This window comes from Indicator indicator, chromosome 2 (assembly GCF_027791375.1).
Source record: "Indicator indicator isolate 239-I01 chromosome 2, UM_Iind_1.1, whole genome shotgun sequence".
NCBI lineage: Eukaryota > Metazoa > Chordata > Aves > Piciformes > Indicatoridae > Indicator > Indicator indicator.
In genome coordinates, this window is record NC_072011.1 from 65,151,753 (window position 1) to 65,170,791 (window position 19,039).

At 49.5% G+C, this 19,039-nt stretch overlaps 1 protein-coding gene across 1 annotated transcript in view; it reads left to right on the forward strand.

Moving 5' to 3' along the window:
• Positions 1-14,467, forward strand: part of LMBRD1 (LMBR1 domain containing 1) — a 68,208-nt gene extending 53,741 nt beyond the window's left edge. The window contains exons 15-16 of the mRNA XM_054395271.1: positions 12,483-12,574; positions 14,003-14,467. Coding sequence (XP_054251246.1) covers positions 12,483-12,574; positions 14,003-14,122 — 212 coding nt within the window. The 3' untranslated portion in view covers positions 14,123-14,467. The remainder of the gene's footprint in view (positions 1-12,482; positions 12,575-14,002) is intronic.
• The last annotated feature ends 4,572 nt before the right edge of the window (positions 14,468-19,039 follow it).

Sequence of the window (19,039 nt, forward strand, 5' to 3'; positions counted from 1 at the left end):
AAGAGACCTCTGGAGATCATCCAGTCCAACCCTCCTGCCACAGCAGGATCACCTTGGCCAGGCCACACTGGAATGCATCCAGGTTGACCTTTAAAGTCTCTCTCTGTCTCCATGCAGCTTCTGCCTCTCTCTCCCTGTCTCCATGCAGCTTCTGCCTCTCTCTCTCTGTCTCCATGCAGCTTCTGCCTCTCTCTCTCTGTCTCCATGCAGCTTCTGCCTCTCTCTCCCTGTCTCCATGCCACTTCAGCCTCTCTCTCCCTGTCTCCGTGCCACTTCAGCCTCTCTCTCCCTGTCTCCATGCCACTTCAGCCTCTCTCTCCCTGTCTCCATGCCACTTCTGCCTCTCTCTCCCTGTCTCCATGCCACTTCAGCCTCTCTCTCCCTGTCTCCATGCCACTTCAGCCTCTCTCTCCCTGTCTCCATGCCACTTCTGCCTCTCTCTCCCTGTCTCCATGCCACTTCTGCCTCTCTCTCCCTGTCTCCATGCCACTTCTGCCTCTCTCTCCCTGTCTCCATGCCACTTCAGCCTCTCTCTCCCTGTCTCCGTGCCACTTCTGCCTCTCTCTCCCTGTCTCCATGCCACTTCTGCCTCTCTCTCCCTGTCTCCGTGCCACTTCAGCCTCTCTCTCCCTGTCTCCATGCCACTTCAGCCTCTCTCTCCCTGTCTCCGTGCCACTTCTGCCTCTCTCTCCCTGTCTCCATGCCACTTCTGCCTCTCTCTCCCTGTCTCCATGCCACTTCTGCCTCTCTCTCCCTGTCTCCATGCCACTTCTGCCTCTCTCTCCCTGTCTCCATGACACTTCTGCCTCTCTCTCTCTGTCTCCATGCCACTTCAGCCTCTCTCTCCCTGTCTCCGTGCCACTTCAGCCTCTCTCTCCCTGTCTCCATGCCACTTCAGCCTCTCTCTCCCTGTCTCCATGCCACTTCTGCCCCTCTCTCCCTGTCTCCATGCCACTTCAGCCTCTCTCTCCCTGTCTCCATGCCACTTCAGCCTCTCTCTCCCTGTCTCCATGCCACTTCTGCCTCTCTCTCCCTGTCTCCATGCCACTTCTGCCTCTCTCTCCCTGTCTCCATGCCACTTCAGCCTCTCTCTCCCTGTCTCCGTGCCACTTCTGCCTCTCTCTCCTGTCTCCATGCCACTTCTGCCTCTCTCTCCCTGTCTCCGTGCCACTTCAGCCTCTCTCTCCCTGTCTCCATGCCACTTCAGCCTCTCTCTCCCTGTCTCCGTGCCACTTCTGCCTCTCTCTCCCTGTCTCCATGCCACTTCTGCCTCTCTCTCCTGTCTCCATGCCACTTCTGCCTCTCTCTCCCTGTCTCCATGCCACTTCTGCCTCTCTCTCCCTGTCTCCATGCAGCTTCTGCCTCTCTCTCTCTGTCTCCATGCCACTTCTGCCTCTCCCTCCCTGTCTCCATGCCACTTCTGCCTCTCTCTCTCCTTGTCTCCATGCAAAACTAGGAATGAGTTTTATCCTGGCTTCATTAAAAAAACAGCTAATTGAAATCATACTGGATGTTTTTGTTCCCTTTCCCCTTCTTTTCCCTCTGGATGCAAACACTTTTTGATGCATTGGCCCTGCACTTGCCTTGGCAATGCTGGCACTGCTCTTTAAGGTCACCATCGATTTGCCTTGGCTGCTTTGCTATCTTGGTTTAAAAACATCAAGCTCAACAAAAGATTTATGGCTTCCAGAATGGTCCAGAGTTTTTCCTTTTTTTTTTTTTTCCCCGAGTGAAGCTCTCCATTGTTCTCACTCTGGCAAAATTTCAGCTCCTCTCCCTGCAAAGAGGAGTTGAGTTCTCTGTGCAGTTTATGTACTTACAAAAGGCTTGGCATGTTTGGGTTGTGGGTTTTTTTTCATCTGATAGATAAGTTGTCCTCCTGTATTCTCATCAGTATTTCATAGCTACTGAATTCTGAGCGTGCTTCTAGAAGATCTTTGCACCTTCTCAGGTTGTCTTTTCCGTACTTGTGTCAACACTATTTAATTTTAAGCAATTTTTGGACTAGTGGATGTAACTGGACCACAGCCTCCCTGGGCAACCTATTCCAGTGTTTCCCCACCCTCACTGAAAAGAATTTCTTCCTAATCTCCAGTCTCAATCTCCCTTCTTGCAGCTTCTATCCATTCTCTCATCCTATCACAACAAGCTCTTGACAAGAAGTCAGATGTGTCTCCACGTTTTTGTGTTCTGGTCCCAGGAGAGTACTTTAAAGAATTTCTTCCTAATAATTCAGTCTAAATCTGCCCTCCTCAAGCTTCAATCCATTCCTTCTCGTCCTATCACTACAAGCCCTCATAAAAAGTCCCTCTCCAGTCCCTCTATAAGGTGTCGCTGGTGGTTTGTATCATTTCCCAAGGGGGATGGATTTTTGTCCCATCTCCTCCCTCATGCTTTGAATAAATCATTCATCCCTCCTTATTTGTGCTGGCTGTTTTAAGTCTTAATGTCATTTTTAAGAGGGCTTTCTATTTTGTCGGCTGAAATGCTTGGATTTATATCTGAACTGCCAGATTTCTGTGATTTTTTTTCTTTTTTTTTTTTTTTCGAAATAGAACCTTGAGTTTAGGAGAGCAGAATCTGTGGGCTTTAAAAATGAGCTCACTCTGAACAGGTTGTACAGATCTTTGTTTCCTGTAAATAACTTCCTGTCTTGGCTGGTGTTTGCTGCAAGAGGAGGATGCTCACTGGCATCACTGAGCTCATTAGTCTTGGCTGTGCTGGGAGTGGTTCAAGTAGTCTGAATTCCTCAGGCTTTACTGCTTCATTACAGGAACTGGGGACTGAACTAAACTTCTTAAATTCCACCTATGCTTGGTGATCACAGAATCAGCCAGGGTTGGAAGGGACAACAAGGATCATCCAGCTCCAACCCCCCTGCCGTGGGCAGGGACACCTCACACCAGATCAGGCTGGCCAGAGCCTCATCCAGCCTGGCTGCAAACACCTCCAGGGATGGGGCCTCAACCACCTCCCTGCACAACCCATTCCAGGCTCTCACCACTCTCATGGGGAAGAACTTCTTCCTCATGTCCACTCTGAATCTCCCCACTTCCAACTTTATTCAATACTCTGCATGATTGTTTATTTTTCTTTTTCCTAATTTGCTTGGATTAATGGAAACTGTATAGCTGATGCTTAACATTAGTCTTCTGCTGAGCATTAAGGGGAGTGTGTCCAGCAGATTGAGGGAGGTTCTCCTCCCCCTCTGCTCTGCACTGGTGAGGCTGCATCTGGAATATTCTGTCCAGTTCTGGGCCCCTCAGCTCAAGAAGGACCTCAGGGAACTGCTTGAAAGAGAGCAATGCCACGAAAATGATGGAGTGGAAGATCTTCCTTAGGAAAAGAGCCTGAAGGAGCTGAGGCTCTTTAGCTTGAAGCAGAGGAGCCTGAGAGGTGACCTCATTGCTGTTGATAAAGCTGTGCAGGGTGAGTGCCCAGAGGCTGGAGCCAGGCTCTGCTGGGTGATGCCCAATGCCAGCACAAGGAGCAGTGGTGGAAGCTGAGGCATAGGAAATTCCATGGAAACAGGAGGAAGAATTTCTTCTCTGTGAGGGTGAGAGAACACTGGAACAGGCTGCCCAGGGGGGCTGTGGAGTCTCCCTCTCTGGAGATATTGAAAACCCACCTGGAAGTGTTCCTGTGTGATCTGCTCTAGGTGATCCTGCTCTGGCAGGGGGGTTGGACTGGATGAGCTTTTGAAGTTCCTTCCAACCCCTAACATTCTGTGATTCTGTGATGTTACTGACTGCTCTGATAGTGGGATTTCTTTATCCTGTATAAACCACTGAACTGAATCTAAATGCAAATATGGATTTGTTTTCTGAGCACTTACTGCATTTTTCCTTTATTTAAACTGAATTAATTCCAGCAGGTGTTTTTTCCTTTAACATAAAGCAGAGTCTGACTTTTTAATGGCTGTGCTGATAAGCTCATAGCTATCTGCTTTGTCTTATTGAATACTCTTGATGCTGTAGATAGGATTTCTACTTGAAGTACTTTTTTCTGAGATGGTAGAAGAGTTCTGATTCCATCCTGTAGCAACTAGTACTCTGAGAAAACTTCAATCCTTTTAAAACTTCAGGTTTTAATGGGCAGTGCTTTCTGTAAGTGTATTTGAAAGATGTTTGGCTTGATGAAAAGGGCAATTACACTTTCTGGACAAACTGAAGGCAATTAAAATTCTCTCCAGTGAGGGTGGGGAGACACTGGAACAGGTTGCCCAGGGAGGTTGTGGACACCACCTCCCTGGAGGTGTTCAAGGCCTAGTGGCTGAGACCTTGAGCAGCCTGGGCTTAGTAGAAGGTGTCCCTGCCCATGGCAGTGGGGTTGGCACTGGATGCATTTTAAGGTCCCTTGCAATCTAAACCATTCTATGACTCTATCTATCTATGAAAAGACAATCTTACGAAACCCACACTGAAGTATTTAGGGTTAAATACCCTCAGTCCCTGGGGTTAAATCCCTGGGGCTCTTTAGTCTGGAGAAGAGAAGGCTGAGAGGGGATCTGATCAATGTCTATCAATAGCTGAGGGGTGGGTGTCAGGAGGAGGGGGCCAGGCTCTTTTGGTGGTTCACAGTGATAGGACAAGGAGCAATGGGTTCAAACTAGAACAGAGAAGATTTCACCTCGACAGGAGGAGAAACTTCTTTACAGTGAGGGTGACAGAGCCCTGGAACAGGCTGCCCAGGGGGGTTGTGGAGTCTCCTTCTCTGGAGACTTTCCAAACCCACCTGGATGCATTCCTGTGCAGACTACCCTAAGTGATCCTGCTCTGGCAGGGGGGTTGGACCTGATGAGCTCTTGAGGTTCCTTCCAACCTCTGATACACTTTGAGACTGTGAAATATGTAATTTGTGGGGGAGTTGAGCATTTTATTGACTGCTTTCCTGCAGCCAATTCTTGTATTTATCTGCTCCTGTTATGCAGGAGCTAAACCTGCTTTCTGCTGGATGCCAGAGGCCATAATAGCTTAGCTACATGCAACAGACCAGAAGCCAAACTGCAGTGGAAGAGGCTGCATCTTACAACTCAATCAAGCACCTTCTTTTCCTAGTTCCATTTAAACAGCTTGCCCAAAAGGCTCTGTTCTGATTAGCATAGATTTTTTTTTATTAAAGCTTTGAAAGCAGCCTGTTGGAGCAGCAAATTCAAACCATTTGTTATAGGCAAGCCCAGCAGTTTTCACTGCTGGATCCAGGAGGATCCATGTGATCATTATTTTCCAGGACTAATGCCAGCTGAGCTGTTGGGTCCACAGCTCAGTTAAGCCTAAGGTGAAGCAAAGGAGTTCAATTACTTGATTTAAGAGTGGACTAAGCACTGAAAACTTGGTAGAGGATTAGCTGAAGATTGATGAGGTCTAATGTAAATGAGGATTGACTCAGGTGGAAGCCTCTATGCAAGGCTTTTCCCAACCTTAATTATGAGATCTGATAAACACCATCTGTCTCTCTTTCTCTACTAGAAAACCAGGAAAGCTTTTTTTTTTTTCTTAAGCATCATTCACTTTAAATGCATAAGATGCTATAAATCCCCTTTGGAGTCTCTCAGTTCCTTAATTGGGGAAGGAAGCCTTACCTGATGTTTCTAAATGCTGAGGGCAGTGTCAGCTGGCCCTCTTGCACAGACATGCTCCAAAGGCCAACTGCATGTCCAGTGGGAAAAGAAAAGTTACGTCCATGTGTCTTAGGCAGCAAACTGTAACTACAGCTGGTGAAGCTACATGCAGAAGGTTCTTGTTCCTGAGGGTTGGGGAACACTGCAACAGGTTGCCCAGGGAGGTGCTTGAGGCCCTATCCTTGCAGATATTCAACGTGAGGCTCTACAGGGTTCTGGGCAACCTGATGTAGTGGAGGATGTCCCTGCTGACTGCAGAGGGGTTGGTCTGGATGACCTTTGGAGGTCCCTTCCAATTCAAACCATTCTATGATCTTCCAGTACAGCTTGCCCAGTAAAAATGATCAATTCATGAAGGTGGTCACTGCCATGGACATCTTGCAGCTAGGTTGGATGAATGACACTGGACTGGGCAGATTCTATCTAAACTGTTGGAGAGAGGAACCTGACTGGGTGGCAGTCAGATGCATCATAAATTGCATGTGTGAAGGAGGCAGAAGATGTGAGAGGATGGGAAGGAAGCCGTTGGTTTCGGAGCACCATCAGTGAGAAAATCTCTCAGTCACAGCCAGCTTCTTTAAAGCAATGTCCCAGTGGCTCTCTCAGGTTTGACTCCTTAATGACAGTCAGAACTGGATTTGTTCTCTAGAGAAGCAGCAAAGTATTCCAACACTGGAAGTTTGCTCTACTTTGTCAGGTGCTTCTTTTTAGCTGACTATAAATACTCCTCTCTACAGACAGAATATGAGGGACTCAGTGTTGGGACAGTAGGAGGTCAAGATCAGGCTGTTAAAAGCTCTCCTTTCTCCCCATTCTCCAAGCTCTTTCCATGGAGCATGATTTCAGGATGGGGAAAATGATGAATCCTTTGTACAGAGGACAGACATCCTTCTTAGGTGGTCCATGAAGACAGTGTGAGGCAAGTGGAAAGGAGATGTCAAAAATGAGGTTCCCACTGAAGGCCAGGTGGTGTGGTGCAGTTTCAAGGAGGAGTCTGAAAATAGTGTAAGCATAAGGTTGTCCCAGGCTGACACTAGGAAGCATGTGAGGCAGCTAATGGAATGAACAAAAATGGTCTGGAATACTGTGTCCAGTTCTGGGCTCCCCAGTTCAGGGAGGACAAGGAACTACTGGAGAGAGTCTTGCAGGGAGCCACTCAGATGATGAAGGGACTGGAATTTCTGACTTAGAGGCTGAGGAGAGCTGGGGCTGTTCAGCCTGGAGAAGAGCAAACTGAGGAGGGATCTCTGTCATGCTGCTCAATATCTAAAGGGTAAGTGTCAGGAGGATGGAGCCAGACTCTTCTCAGTGGTGTCCAGGGACAGGGCAAAGAGTAATGGACACAAACTGGAACTCGGGAGATTCCATGTGAACATAAACTAAAAAATCTTCACTTTGAGAGTGGCAGAGCCCTGGAGCAGGCTGCCCAGAGAGGTTGTGGAGCCTCCTTCTTTGGAGGCATTCCAAACCTACCTGGTCACATTCCTGTATGATTTACTCTGGGTGATGCTGCTCTAGCAGGGGGATTGAACTCTAGATGATCTTTACATGTTGCCCAGGGAGGTGGTGGAAGCCTCATCCCTGGAAGTTTTTAAGTCTAGCCTGGATGTGGCTGTGAGCAACCTGCTCTAGTGTGAGGTGTCCCTGCCCATGGCATGGGGGGATTGGAACTGGATGATAGAATCCTAGAATCAGTCAGGGTTGGAAGGGACCACAAGGATCAGCCAGTTCCAACCCCCCTGCCATGGGCAGGGACACCTCACACTACATCAGGCTGGCCAGAGCCTCATCCAGCCTGGCTGCAAACACCTCCAGGGATGGAGCCTCAACCACCTCCCTGGACAACCCATCCCAGGCTCTCACCACTCTCATGGGGAAGAACTTCTTCCTTATGTCCAGCCTGAATCTCCCCACTTCCAGCTTTATTCCATATTCCTTGAGGTCCCTTCCAACCCTGACAATTTAATGGTTCTATGATTCCATGTCCCTTCCAACCTCCACCATTCTGTGATTCTCTCTGTGTATCTATGATGGATTATGCTACCTGAGTGCTTGCTTTCTGGAATCTCACCTCCATGTTCATCCCTAGGGTGTTGCTCTCAATAGCTCTGTCTTTAAGAATTCAGGATCTTCATGGGAGACTCAGAAAAAAAAACCTTTCTGGCAGCAGTTCAAACTGAAGTCAGTCATTTCAAGGCAAGAAATAGCAATTACATGGCTTGTGCATGAGCACCTCTGGCCAGTGATGGTGTAATTAACAAATTGCATGTAGGGTGTCCAAAGCTATCTAGTTTCAGGAGCACAAAGAACACTTTTCTCCTCTGCAGGCTGATCCAATTATTGCTTTCCCCTAGAATTTAAAAAAAAAGGACATTATCTCTGTTGGGAATTAATGTGGCTTCAGTTGTTAGTCCTTGGTTAATGCTCTGCATGTTCATTATCCACATGGCCTTGTAGCATGAGGGGGTTCCCTTTACCCAAAGGTATTTAGGAAACATCAAAATTAAGTCATCCTTTAAACTTAGGAACAAATGAGACGGACAGGCTTAGCTCTTTGAATCCCATGAAATGTTTTTTTCCTCTGGTCTGTTAATGCATTCAAATCTTGGCACCCTCAGGGGTTCTCTGTAACCACACTAAAACACAACTCTTACAGCTGGGTGCAGTTTCCTACTGCAGGGCCACAGCTGTGCTAGGATGAACTTCAAATCTAAAATGGCAGAACAGACTGAGAGCTGGTGGAGCAAGTCCAGAGCAAGGCTGGTGATCAGAGGGCTGGAGCACCTTTCCTCTGAGAACAGGCTGGAAGAATCAAGGCTGTTCATCCTGGAGAAGAGAAGGCTCCAGGGAGACCTTAGAGCAGCCTTCCAGTACCTGAAGGGGGCTACAGGAGAGCTGGGGAGGGACTTTCTACAAGAGCTTTCAGTGATAGGATGAGAAGGAATGGATTGAAGCTTGAGGAGGGGAGATTTAGACTGGAGATTGGGAAAAAATTCCTTCCATTGAGGGTGGTGAGACACTGGAGCAGGTTGCCCAGGGAGGCTGTGGATGCCTCCTCCCTGGAGGTGTTCAAGGGCAGGTTGGATGAGGCCTTGAGCCACCTGGGCTGGTGGGAAGTGTCCCTGCCCAAGGCAGGGGGGGTTGGAATTAGGTGATCTATGAGTTCCTTTCAAGGTATGTCACCACCCTTGCTGTGTGTTGTTTGTCTTCTAAGCAGACTGCCCAGGGAGGTGGTGGAGTCATCATCCCTGGAGGTGTTGAAGAAATGTGTGGCCATGGCTCTTTGGGACGTGGTTTAATGGCCATGGTGGTGTTGGGTTGAGGGTTGGACTGGATGATCCTAGAGGTTTTTTTCCCAACCTTAATGATTCTGTAGAGAAACCCCCAACCACAGATAAAAAACCCCAAACAAACAAAAAACCCAAACAAGAAAAAAAAATTATGTGAAAGAAACTAACAAACAGAACTAAAACAAGCAAAGGCCAAAAGCAAACCAAGGAACAACCACCACAACAACAACAAAAATCCAAACCAAACCCAGCCCACCCCAACCCCCCTGGGGTGATGAACCAGCAAGCAGCTGTTTGTGCTTGCAGGTTAGACCTCTCTTTACAAAGCCTCTCAATAGCTGCAGACTGTTGTTCAATATCTGAGTGCATTGATGCTTGTGCTTCTGCAATGCTCTTTAGTGCCTCAAAGTGCTGCCAGCTGGAAATGTTGAAAGCCTGAAGTGCTTCTCATCTCATTAGATGGGGAAAACTTACTGTAGCTACCTACAAGCAGTTGGGAAATGTTTTCAGCTCCTTGGTCTGGTGAGGGAACCATTTCCAGTTGTGCCTTTTTCCACCCTGCTTTTCAGTCTGATCAGGGATCAGAGATGGGAATTGGTTGCAAAGTTCACCTTGAGGCAAGAGGAGGTGAAGCTTTAATATTGGCATGATTGGGGAAGCTGAAAGAGTGGCAGCTTAGAGGTTGAAGCAATATAGAATCATAGAATTGTCAGGGTTGGAAGGGACCTCAAGGCTCCAATCCCCTTGCCAAGGGAAGGGACACTTCACACTACAGCAGGTTGCTCACAGCCACATCCAGCCTGGCTGCAAAAACCTCCAGGGACTTCCACCACCTTCCTGGACAACCTGTGCCAGTGTCTCTCCACCCTCATGGGGAAGAATTTCTTCCTAACATCCAATCTGGATCTACCCCTATGTGGAAGAAGTTGTGTGAGGGAAGGAGATAATTGGTATGGGATGCTCCAAACTAAAGCTCCTTAAGGCTTTATGTAGCAGATTGGTTTTCAGCTACTGAAAACAGGGAGGCAGCACCAGAGGGAGCTGGGCTGGGCAGTGCAAAGTCACTCAGGAGATGAATGAGGCTGAGAGTGATTTTGTTTTTCTATATGACACCAAATTGGGTGGAAAAGTTGATCTGCTTGAGGGTAGGAAGGGGAGCCTGAGGGTCAAAGTGTTCCAAAATATTTATCCTTATCTTTTTCATCCAGTTACTGTAGAGAGCCATCTGTAAGGCTTTTAGCTGGTTGGTTTAATTCAAGGAACCAGCTGGAGAGCTGCAGATGGTGGTGATGATCCTGTCTGCTGTTAGGAAGTATCTTCATGTCACCAGCATTCCTTATTTCGGCTGGAACTTTCCCTTTCCTATGGATCTGTCACACACAGGCTCACAGGATGTTAGGGGTTGGAAGAGACCTTCCAGTCCAAGCCCTCTGCCAGAGCAGGATCATAGAATCCGGCACAGGTCACACAGGAACACATCCAGATAGGGCTGGAAAGTCTCCAGACCAGGAGACAACCTCTCTGGGCAGCCTGCTCCAGTGCTCTGTGACCCTCACAGTGAAGAAGCTCCTCCTCATGTTGAGGTGGAACCTCCTGTGCTGGAGTTTCCATCCATTGCCCCTTGTCCTATCCCAGGGCACAAGTGAGCAGAGGCTGTCCCTGTCCCTTCCTTCCTGACCCCCAGCCCTCAGCTATTGATAGACATTGATCAGATCCCTCTCAGCCTTCTCCTCTCTACACCAACCACCCCCCAGGGCTCTCAGCCTCTCCTCACCAGGCAGTGCTCCAGTCCCTTCTTCATCCTTGGAGCCCTGCCTTGGACTCTCTCCAGCAGATCCCTGTCCCTCTTGAACTGGGGAGCCCAGAACTGAATGCAATATTCCAGGTGAGGTCTCCCCAGGGCAGAGTAGAGGGGGAGAAGAACCTCCCTGGATCTGCTGGACACACTCCTCTTGGTGCACCCCAGGATCCCATTGGCTTCTTGGCCACCAGAGCACATTGCTGACCCATGGAGAACTTGTTGTCCACCAGCACTCCCAGGTCCTTCTCCATGGAGCTACTCTCTAGCAGATCACCTCCCAGCCTGTCCTGCTGCAGTTTATTCTTCCTTCTCAGGTACAGGACTCTGCACTTACCCTTGTTAAACCTCATGAGGTTCCTCCTTGCCCAGCTCTCCAGTCTGGGCATGCTAGCAAGGGATGGAAGGTTGTGATTGGTGTTCTGCTTCACTGGGGGGTTTGTTCCTTTTTGGTTGGAGGTAACTTCTTGTAACTGATGTTAATGGGAGGGGGTGAAATCAGTTTTGTCTGCATAACTGAGATCCATGGGCACCTCCAGGGCATCCCCAGCTATGGCTGTGGTGTGCTGGTTAGGCTTTTGGAGTAGTGTGTTGTGGTTTTCCATCTTGATGGTCATCTAGAGCCAAACTGTGTCACATGGAGGATATTGATGTTGGCTGTGTTGAGCTTGGGTCATGCAGTGGGGCTTCTCTGGAGCTGGTGTAGTCCCAGATGGTGGGGCCAGAAGGAGCCTGTGTTCAGCAGGAGGGCAAGGTGGAGGATCTCTGGTGAAGATCTGGGAGCAGAGATGGTCCCTCTGAACCAAGCTTGGGACAATGACTCCTCCTTGCTCTTCTGCCCAAAATTTATTACATCCCCCATGGGTCAGGCTGAGAGGATTGGGGCTGTGCAGCATAGAGAAGAGAAGGCTCCAGGAAGACCTTAAAGAAGCCTTCCAGTATCACAGAATCAGTCAGGGTTGGAAGGGACCACAAGGCTCATCCAGTTCCAACCCCCCTGCCATGCCCAGGGACACCTCACACTACAGCAGGCTGGCCACAGCCTCATCCAGCCTGGCCTTAAACACCTCCAGGGAGGGGGCCTCAACCACCTCCCTGGACAACCCATTCCAGGCTCTCACCACTCTCATGGGGAAGAACTTCTTCCTCACATCCAGTCTGAATCTCCCCACTTCCAGCTTTATTCCATTCCCCCCAGTCCTATCACTACCTGATATCCTGAACAGTCCCTCCCCAGGACCTGAAGGGGCCATACAGGAAGGCTGAGGAGGCACTGTTTAGAAGGGTCCATGATGACAGGACAAGGGCAGTGGTTTGAAAGTGGATTAGGGTAGGTTTAGGTTGGACATCAGGAGGAAGCTCTGCACAAGGAGGGTGGAGAGACACTGGAACAGGTTGCCTGGGGATGTGGTTGAGGCCCCATCCCTGGACACATCCACATCAGAGTTGATGTGGCCCTGAGCAACCTGCTCTAGTTGGAGCTGTCCCTGCCCACTGCAGGGGGGTTGGCCAAGATGACCTTTAATGGTCCCTTCCAAGCCAATGCAGTCTGTGACTCTGTGCAACTCTTCTCTTAGTGTCACCTATTTTCATGTTCATCATGACAGAGATCTCTGCTTACCTCCTGGCTAGAGGAGAGCAACTTGGATTGAACACCCTGGAGTTGTTCTGCAGAGCTGAATACCCTCCAGAAGCTGTGGAATTATTCTGCTGGGAACCAGAATTGGCTGACTCTGAGTTGTTTTGTGTTGCTGACTCTTTGCTTCCCTTGCAGAGCAGTGCATTGTGACCAGGACATACCTCTTCCTTCACAAATTCTGGTTCTTCAGTGCTGCCTACTACTTAGGGAACTGGGCATTCATTGCTGTAAGTACCTCTCTGTAGAGATCACTGAGTCAAGTTGGGTAATGTACATTGAATATGCAGCTTTGGGATGGACAGAATACTGAATTAGAGAATGGTCTAGCTTGGAAGGGAACTTAGAGACCTTTTCCCCCCTCTATTCTGCTCTGCTGGAATATTGTGGCCAGTTCTGGGCCCCTCAGCTCAGAGAACTGCTGGGGAGAGTCCAGCACAGAGCCTCAAAAATGATTAAGGCGGTGGAACATCTCCCTCTGAGGCCAGGCTGAGGCAGCTGAGGCTTGGAGCAGAGGAGCCTGAGGGCTGCCCTCATTGCTGGGGATGCAGATCTCTAGGGCTGGAGCCAGGCTCTGCTCAGGGATGTCCAAGGACAGCACAAGGGGCACAAGCTGGAGCAGAGGAGGTTCCATGGAAACAGAAGGAAAAACTTTTTCACTGTGAGGGTGCTGGAACCCTGGAGCAGGCTGCCCAGAGAGGTTGTAGAGTCTCCTTCCCTGGAGACATTCAAAACCTACCTGGATGTGTTCCTGTGTGACCTACTCTAAGTGCTCCTGCTCTGGCAGGAGGGGTGGACTGGATGAGCTTTTGAGGTTCCTTCCAACCCCTAACCTTCTGTGGTTCTGTGATCATCTACTCCAACCTCCCTGCCATGGGCAGTGACATCTCTGAACTAGACTGAGCTGCTCAAGGCCTTCTCCATCCTGGCCTTGAATACCCCCAGGCAGGAGGCATCCACAGCCTCCCTGGGCAACCCTTTCCAGGGTCCCACCACCCTCATATGGAAGAACTTCTTCCTAAGACCCAGCTTCAAACCATTCCCCTTTGTCCTGTCTCTAGACACCCTCAGGAAAAGTTCCTCTGCAGCCTTCCTGCAGGATCCCTTCAGCTATTGGCAGGCAGCTCTAAGGTCCCCCTGGAGCCTTCTCTTCTCCAGACTGAACACCCCCAGCTCCCTCAGCCTATCCCCATAGCAGAGCTGCTCCAGCCCTTGGATCATCTTTGTGACCTCCTCTGGACTCTTTCCAGCAGCTCTGTGCCCTTCTCCTGCTGGGGACACCAGAACTGGAGGCAGGATTGGAGGTGAGGTCAGAGCAGAGCCAAGGGGCAGAATCCCCTCTCTTGCCCTGCTGCCCACACTCCTCTGGCTGCAGCCCAGCACACAGCTGCCTGCTGGGCTGCCAGGGCACATTGCTGCTTCTTGTTGAGTTTTTCAGCTGACCCCCCCCCCCCCAGGTCCTTCTCCTTGAGACTGCTCTCAAGCACTCCTCACCCAGCCTCTCTCTGTGCTTGGGATCACCCCAACATCACTAAATCAAGTTGGATCATTGGCAGTCCTTTCTGCTGAATCATTTGCAGCACCCCTCTGCCCTTTTGTGTTTTACATCTCTTGCCACTTAAATCATGGTAACCTTCCTCCTTGTTTCACATTTGCAGGTCTTTCTCATTGGATTAATTGTTTCATGCTGCAAAGGCAAGAAATCAGTCATTGAAGGTGAAGTGGATGAAGATGATTCAGACATGAGTGATGATGAACTGTCTTCATACTACCACTGATATGCTTTTGGTCTCCTAGATGGCAAACTGTGATTTAAAGTTAGGGTGAAAGTCATAGCCTCGTGGAATTGGTACCCAAATCAGCACCCTTGCACCTGTAAACAGGGAGGGAATAAAGATGCTCACTGAAAGGGGTGGGAAAACCCAGAAGATCACTTTTTGAGTCTCACTGTTCATCTCACAACAAATACTGAAGCTGGGTTGGAATGATAGCTGGGAAAATGTCTTGCTTTCTGATTCAGTGTCTGTGTAACTTTCTCCTGTTGTAACTGTTTCATCCTTCAGCACTTTGTTAACAGAAGTTTTCCTAAATACTCCCATGCCTAACTTGTAGGACTTCTTTATGCAAGCTGATGTATAAAACTAGCTAAAATCCTGCTGCTGGAAAGATGTGGATGAGGCTTGCACCTCCAGAAGGATGTGACTTCACTTTCCCATTCCTTTTGCTGCCATTTCTGGGATTCTCTCCTTTCAAACATGCCAAAAACATCCATTGAAGTGGTGAGTGAGTTCCCAGTCTGAAGGAGGAGTCATTTTCATCCTCTTCTCCCCACTGAGTTACCAGGGGGAATCCTCAGGTAACCATTGAGGTGGCTTTTACCCTATCAAAGTATCCAGGACAATATTCAGCATGGTTGCAGTGGTTTGGTTCAGGCCAGTTCTGAAGCTGCCTTAGTAAATAATAACCAAGGGAATAATGAAGATGTGAGTAATTTGTAACTTGTTTTATTCCTGGGATGCAAATGATCTAACTTGGAGTATTTGATGTCAATGTTGTCAACTTGTTTACAAGCCACCATATTTCTATAAACACAGTTCATAAATGGTGTTGTCATTCCTGCCTTTGTGAAGCAAGGTAGGTCTGCAGCTGCTGAGCTGCATTTCCTGAGGCTCAAAACTATCAGCAGATGCCCTTTGACAGGCTGTGAAGCAGGAAAAATAGACTAGTAGAGGGTTTGAAACTTATGGTGCTGGAGTGGGTCCAGAGGAGGCCACAAAGCTGGTCAGAGGGTTGGAGTATGGGGACAGGCTGGGAGAGCTGGGGCTGTTCAGCTTGGAGAAGAGAAGGCTCCAGAGGGACCTTAGAGCAGCCTTCCAGTACCTGAAGGGGCTACAGGAGAGCTGGGGAGAGACTTTTCACAGGGACTTGGAGTGATAGGATGAGGGGGAATGGGTTGAAGCTTGAGGAGAGTGATAGGATGAGGGGGAATGGGTTGAAGCTTGAGGAATGCAGATTTAGACTGGAGATTAGGAAGAAATTCTTTGCAATGAGAGTGGTGAGACACTGGAACAGGTTGCTCAGGGAGGCTGTGGCTGCCTCCTCCCTGGAGGTGTTCAAGACCAGGTTGGATGAGGCCTTGAGCAGCCTGGGCTGGTGGAGGTGTTCCTGCTCATGGCAGGAGGGTTGGAACTGGATGATCTTTAAGGTCCTTCCAACCCAACCCATTCTGTCAATTTGAACCTATGAACTAGATTGTCTGGAAGGTCCTTTCTAGCCCAAACCATTCTATGAATCTAATAACCTTGCAGGAGTTCAGATCTGGTCTGCAGTAACTTTCTGCAAAGTCACCTTTCTGTGAGCCCTGTGGTGGGACTAAAGTTGCCAAGAGAACCCAACCTTGTTGGGATTGTGGTAAATTACTGATGATAGCTGCAATGGGAAACCCAAGTTCTGCTTCTAAAGCAAGACTCTTGCCAGTCCTGGCTCATTAAATGAAGCAGAAGTTGTAGTGTTCTTGAGCAGCTTTGGTGAGATGTGGTGGTTAGAGAAATGATGTGGAAGTTGGACTTGAAATTTTCAGAGCCTCCTAGTTCAGAGAGGTTGGCTGGGTGACAGCACTTCCATCAAATGCAGAGCTGGCAGGAGGGTTATTGCTGTGCAATAAACACTTGAAGCACACTTAACAAAAGCAGGATCAGTACTTCCAGGTTCACCTCCAGGAAAAGTTATCAGAGAGATTTTTTTGTTTCTGGAGGACTTGGGAGGAATAATATCAGGCACCAGTACAGGTTAAGGGCTGGCCTGCTGGAAAGCAACTCCATGGGGAAAAACCTTGGAGACCTGGTGGAGAGCAAATTCTGCATGGGACAGCAATGTGCCCTTCTGGCCAAGAGAGCCAATGGTGTCCTGGGGTTCAGCAAGTGTGGCCAGCAGGGCTAGAAAGGTTCTTTTCCCCCTCTGCCCTGCCCTGGTGAGACCACGCCTGCAATACTGTGTCCAGTTCTGGGGTCTTCAGTTCAAGAGAGACAGAGACCTGCTGGAGAGACTTCATCAGAGAGCTATGAAGGTGATTGAAGGACTTGAAAATCTCTCCTGTGAAGAAAGACTTGAGAACCTTTGGGCTCTTTAGCCTGGAGAGAAGGCTGAGAGGGGATCTCATCAATGTCTATCAATATCTGAGGGGTGGGTGTCCAGTGGAGGGGGCCAGGCTCTTTTGGGTGGTGCCCTGTGATAGGACAGAGGGCAACCTGCAATGAGCAGGGACATAGAATCATAGAATCGTCAGGGCTGGAAGGGACCTCAAGGATCATCCGGTTCCAACCCCCCCTGCCATGGGCAGGGACACCTCACACTACAGCAGGTTGCTCACAGCCACATCCAGCCTGGCTGTAAAAACCTCCAGGGATGAGGCTTCCACCACCTCCCTGGGCAACCTGTGCCAGTGTCTCACCACCCTCATGGGGAAGAATTTCTTCCTAATATCCAATCTGAATCTCCCCATTTCTAGTTTTGCTCCATTCCCCCAGTCCTGTCACTACCTGACACTCTAAATAAAGTCCCTCCCCAGCTTTCTTGTAGCCCCCTTCAGATACTGGAAGGCCACAATAATGTCCAAGGACAGGAAAGGGGGCAAGGGCTGCAAGCTGGAGCAGAGGAGGTTGCACATGAAGAGAAGAAAAGACTTTTTCACTTTGGGGGTGCTAGAACCCTGGAGCAGGCTGTCCAGAGAGGTTGTGGAGTCTCCTTCTCTGGAGACATTCAAACCCCACCTGGCTGTGTTCCTGTGTGACCTGCCCTGGGTGATCCTGCTCTGGCAGGGGGTGGGACTGGATGAGCTTTGGAGGTCCCTTCCAAACCCTAACATTCTGTGATTAGCTTTGTTGAAACCTCAAGTTTACAGCAGGAAAAAAAAAACCCTAATAGTTAAAACATCTGTAGTTAAAAACACCTTATTTTAGAGCAGATTTCTTCCTCTCCTGAGTTCCTTTCCAAGCCCTAATGCTCTGTGTGATTCTCTATGCCTGGCTGACAGCAAATTCTCATTTCGATGGCCTCGGAGGTATTCCAGGCTCAGCTAGATTGGTCCTACAGGCTTGAAAGAAGCATCATCAGATTGGATGTTAGGAATCCATTCTTCCCCATGAGGGTGGTGAGACACTGGCACAGGTTGCCCAGGGAGGTGGTGGAAGCCTCATCCCTGGAGGTTTCTAAGCAAAAAGTGGCTCTGAGCAACCTGCTCTCGTGTGAGGTGTCCCTGCCCATGGCAGGGGGTTTGGAACTGGATGATTCTTGAGGTCCCTTCCAACCCTAACAATTCTGTGATTCTATGCCCCTCATGACATGCTGAAGCAAAAGAGCACTGCCCCACCCCTTCTCCTTCCAGGCTGCCCTGCTGGGCAAAGGCTCTGCCATGCTGTGGGGCCAGTGCTAGCCATGTGATGTGTGTGGGATACAAGACTTGCTGAGACAACGAACGGTGCCAGCTCCACATGGGAACAGTGGAGATCTGCATCCCACTGGCAGGAACTCTGCCACCCCTCAGAGATGGAGGGTCCTCTTTTCGGCTTCAGAAAAAGCTTCAGCTCAGCATCCTGACAAGCTGGCATCCTCCTCCAGGAAAGCCAGGAGCTGCTTCGATGCCTTTCAGCTGTTCCCGCAGCTTTCCGGTGGGACAGCAGCAGGCAGGTGAGGAAGGTTCTGTCTGATCCTCTTAGCTACGTGTCAGCAGTCCCTGTTGTGACAGCCTGGGCTGGAGTTGTCTTCACATTTCCCAGGAAGGCTCCCAGGTCCCCTGTGCCAAAGACCCAGTGAGAAGGACGTCATTCAGACTTGGCAAAGCTGAGTGCTTGCCTGGGTGAGTAATGTGGAGCAGGGGCTGCTCCTCACCTACTTCTGCCCTGAGGAATGTGGCCATATCAGTGTCCTGGTTTAGATCTTGGTAGCAGCAGCTTGGGAGTTGTCTGATAGGATGGGGATGCTTGGAAACGAAGAACTCAGCTCAAAAAAGCAAACCAAAGATAGCATGGCAGTCCTGAGAGTGCTATTTTAGTCAGCAGCAGCACAGAGAGAGGTTGGGAGGCATCTCTGGAGGTCATCTAGTCCAACCATCCCTGCTAGAGCAGGATCTAGTGGAGGATGCCCCTGCTTACTGCAGAGGGGGTTGAACAAGATGACCTTTGGAGGTCCCTTCCAACCCAGACCATTCTATGATCAGCCAGAGTAAATTCACACAGGAACGTGCCCAGGTGGGTCTTGAACGCTTCCAGAGATGGAGATTCCATCACCTCTCTGGCCAGCTTGGGCCAGTGCACCACCACCCTCAAAGTGAAGAAGTTCCTCCTTGTGTTCATCTGCACCTTCCTATGTTCAGGTTTGTGCCTCTTAGCTCTTGTCCACTGGGCACTGGTCCTCTTGTCCACTAGGCACTGGTCCTCTTACCCCCTGGGCACTGGTCCTCTTGCCCACTGGGCACTGATCCTCTTGTCCACTGGGCACTGGTTCTTTTGTCACTGGGCACTGGTCCTCTCACCCACTGGGCACTGGTTCTTTTGTCACTGGGCACTGATCCTCTCGCCCACTGGGCACTGGTTCTTTTGTCACTGGGCACTGGTCCTCTTGCCCACTGGGCACCACTGAGAAAAGACTAGGCCCCATCCTCCTGAGAGTCACCCTTTTGCTTTCAGCATTCCACCTAT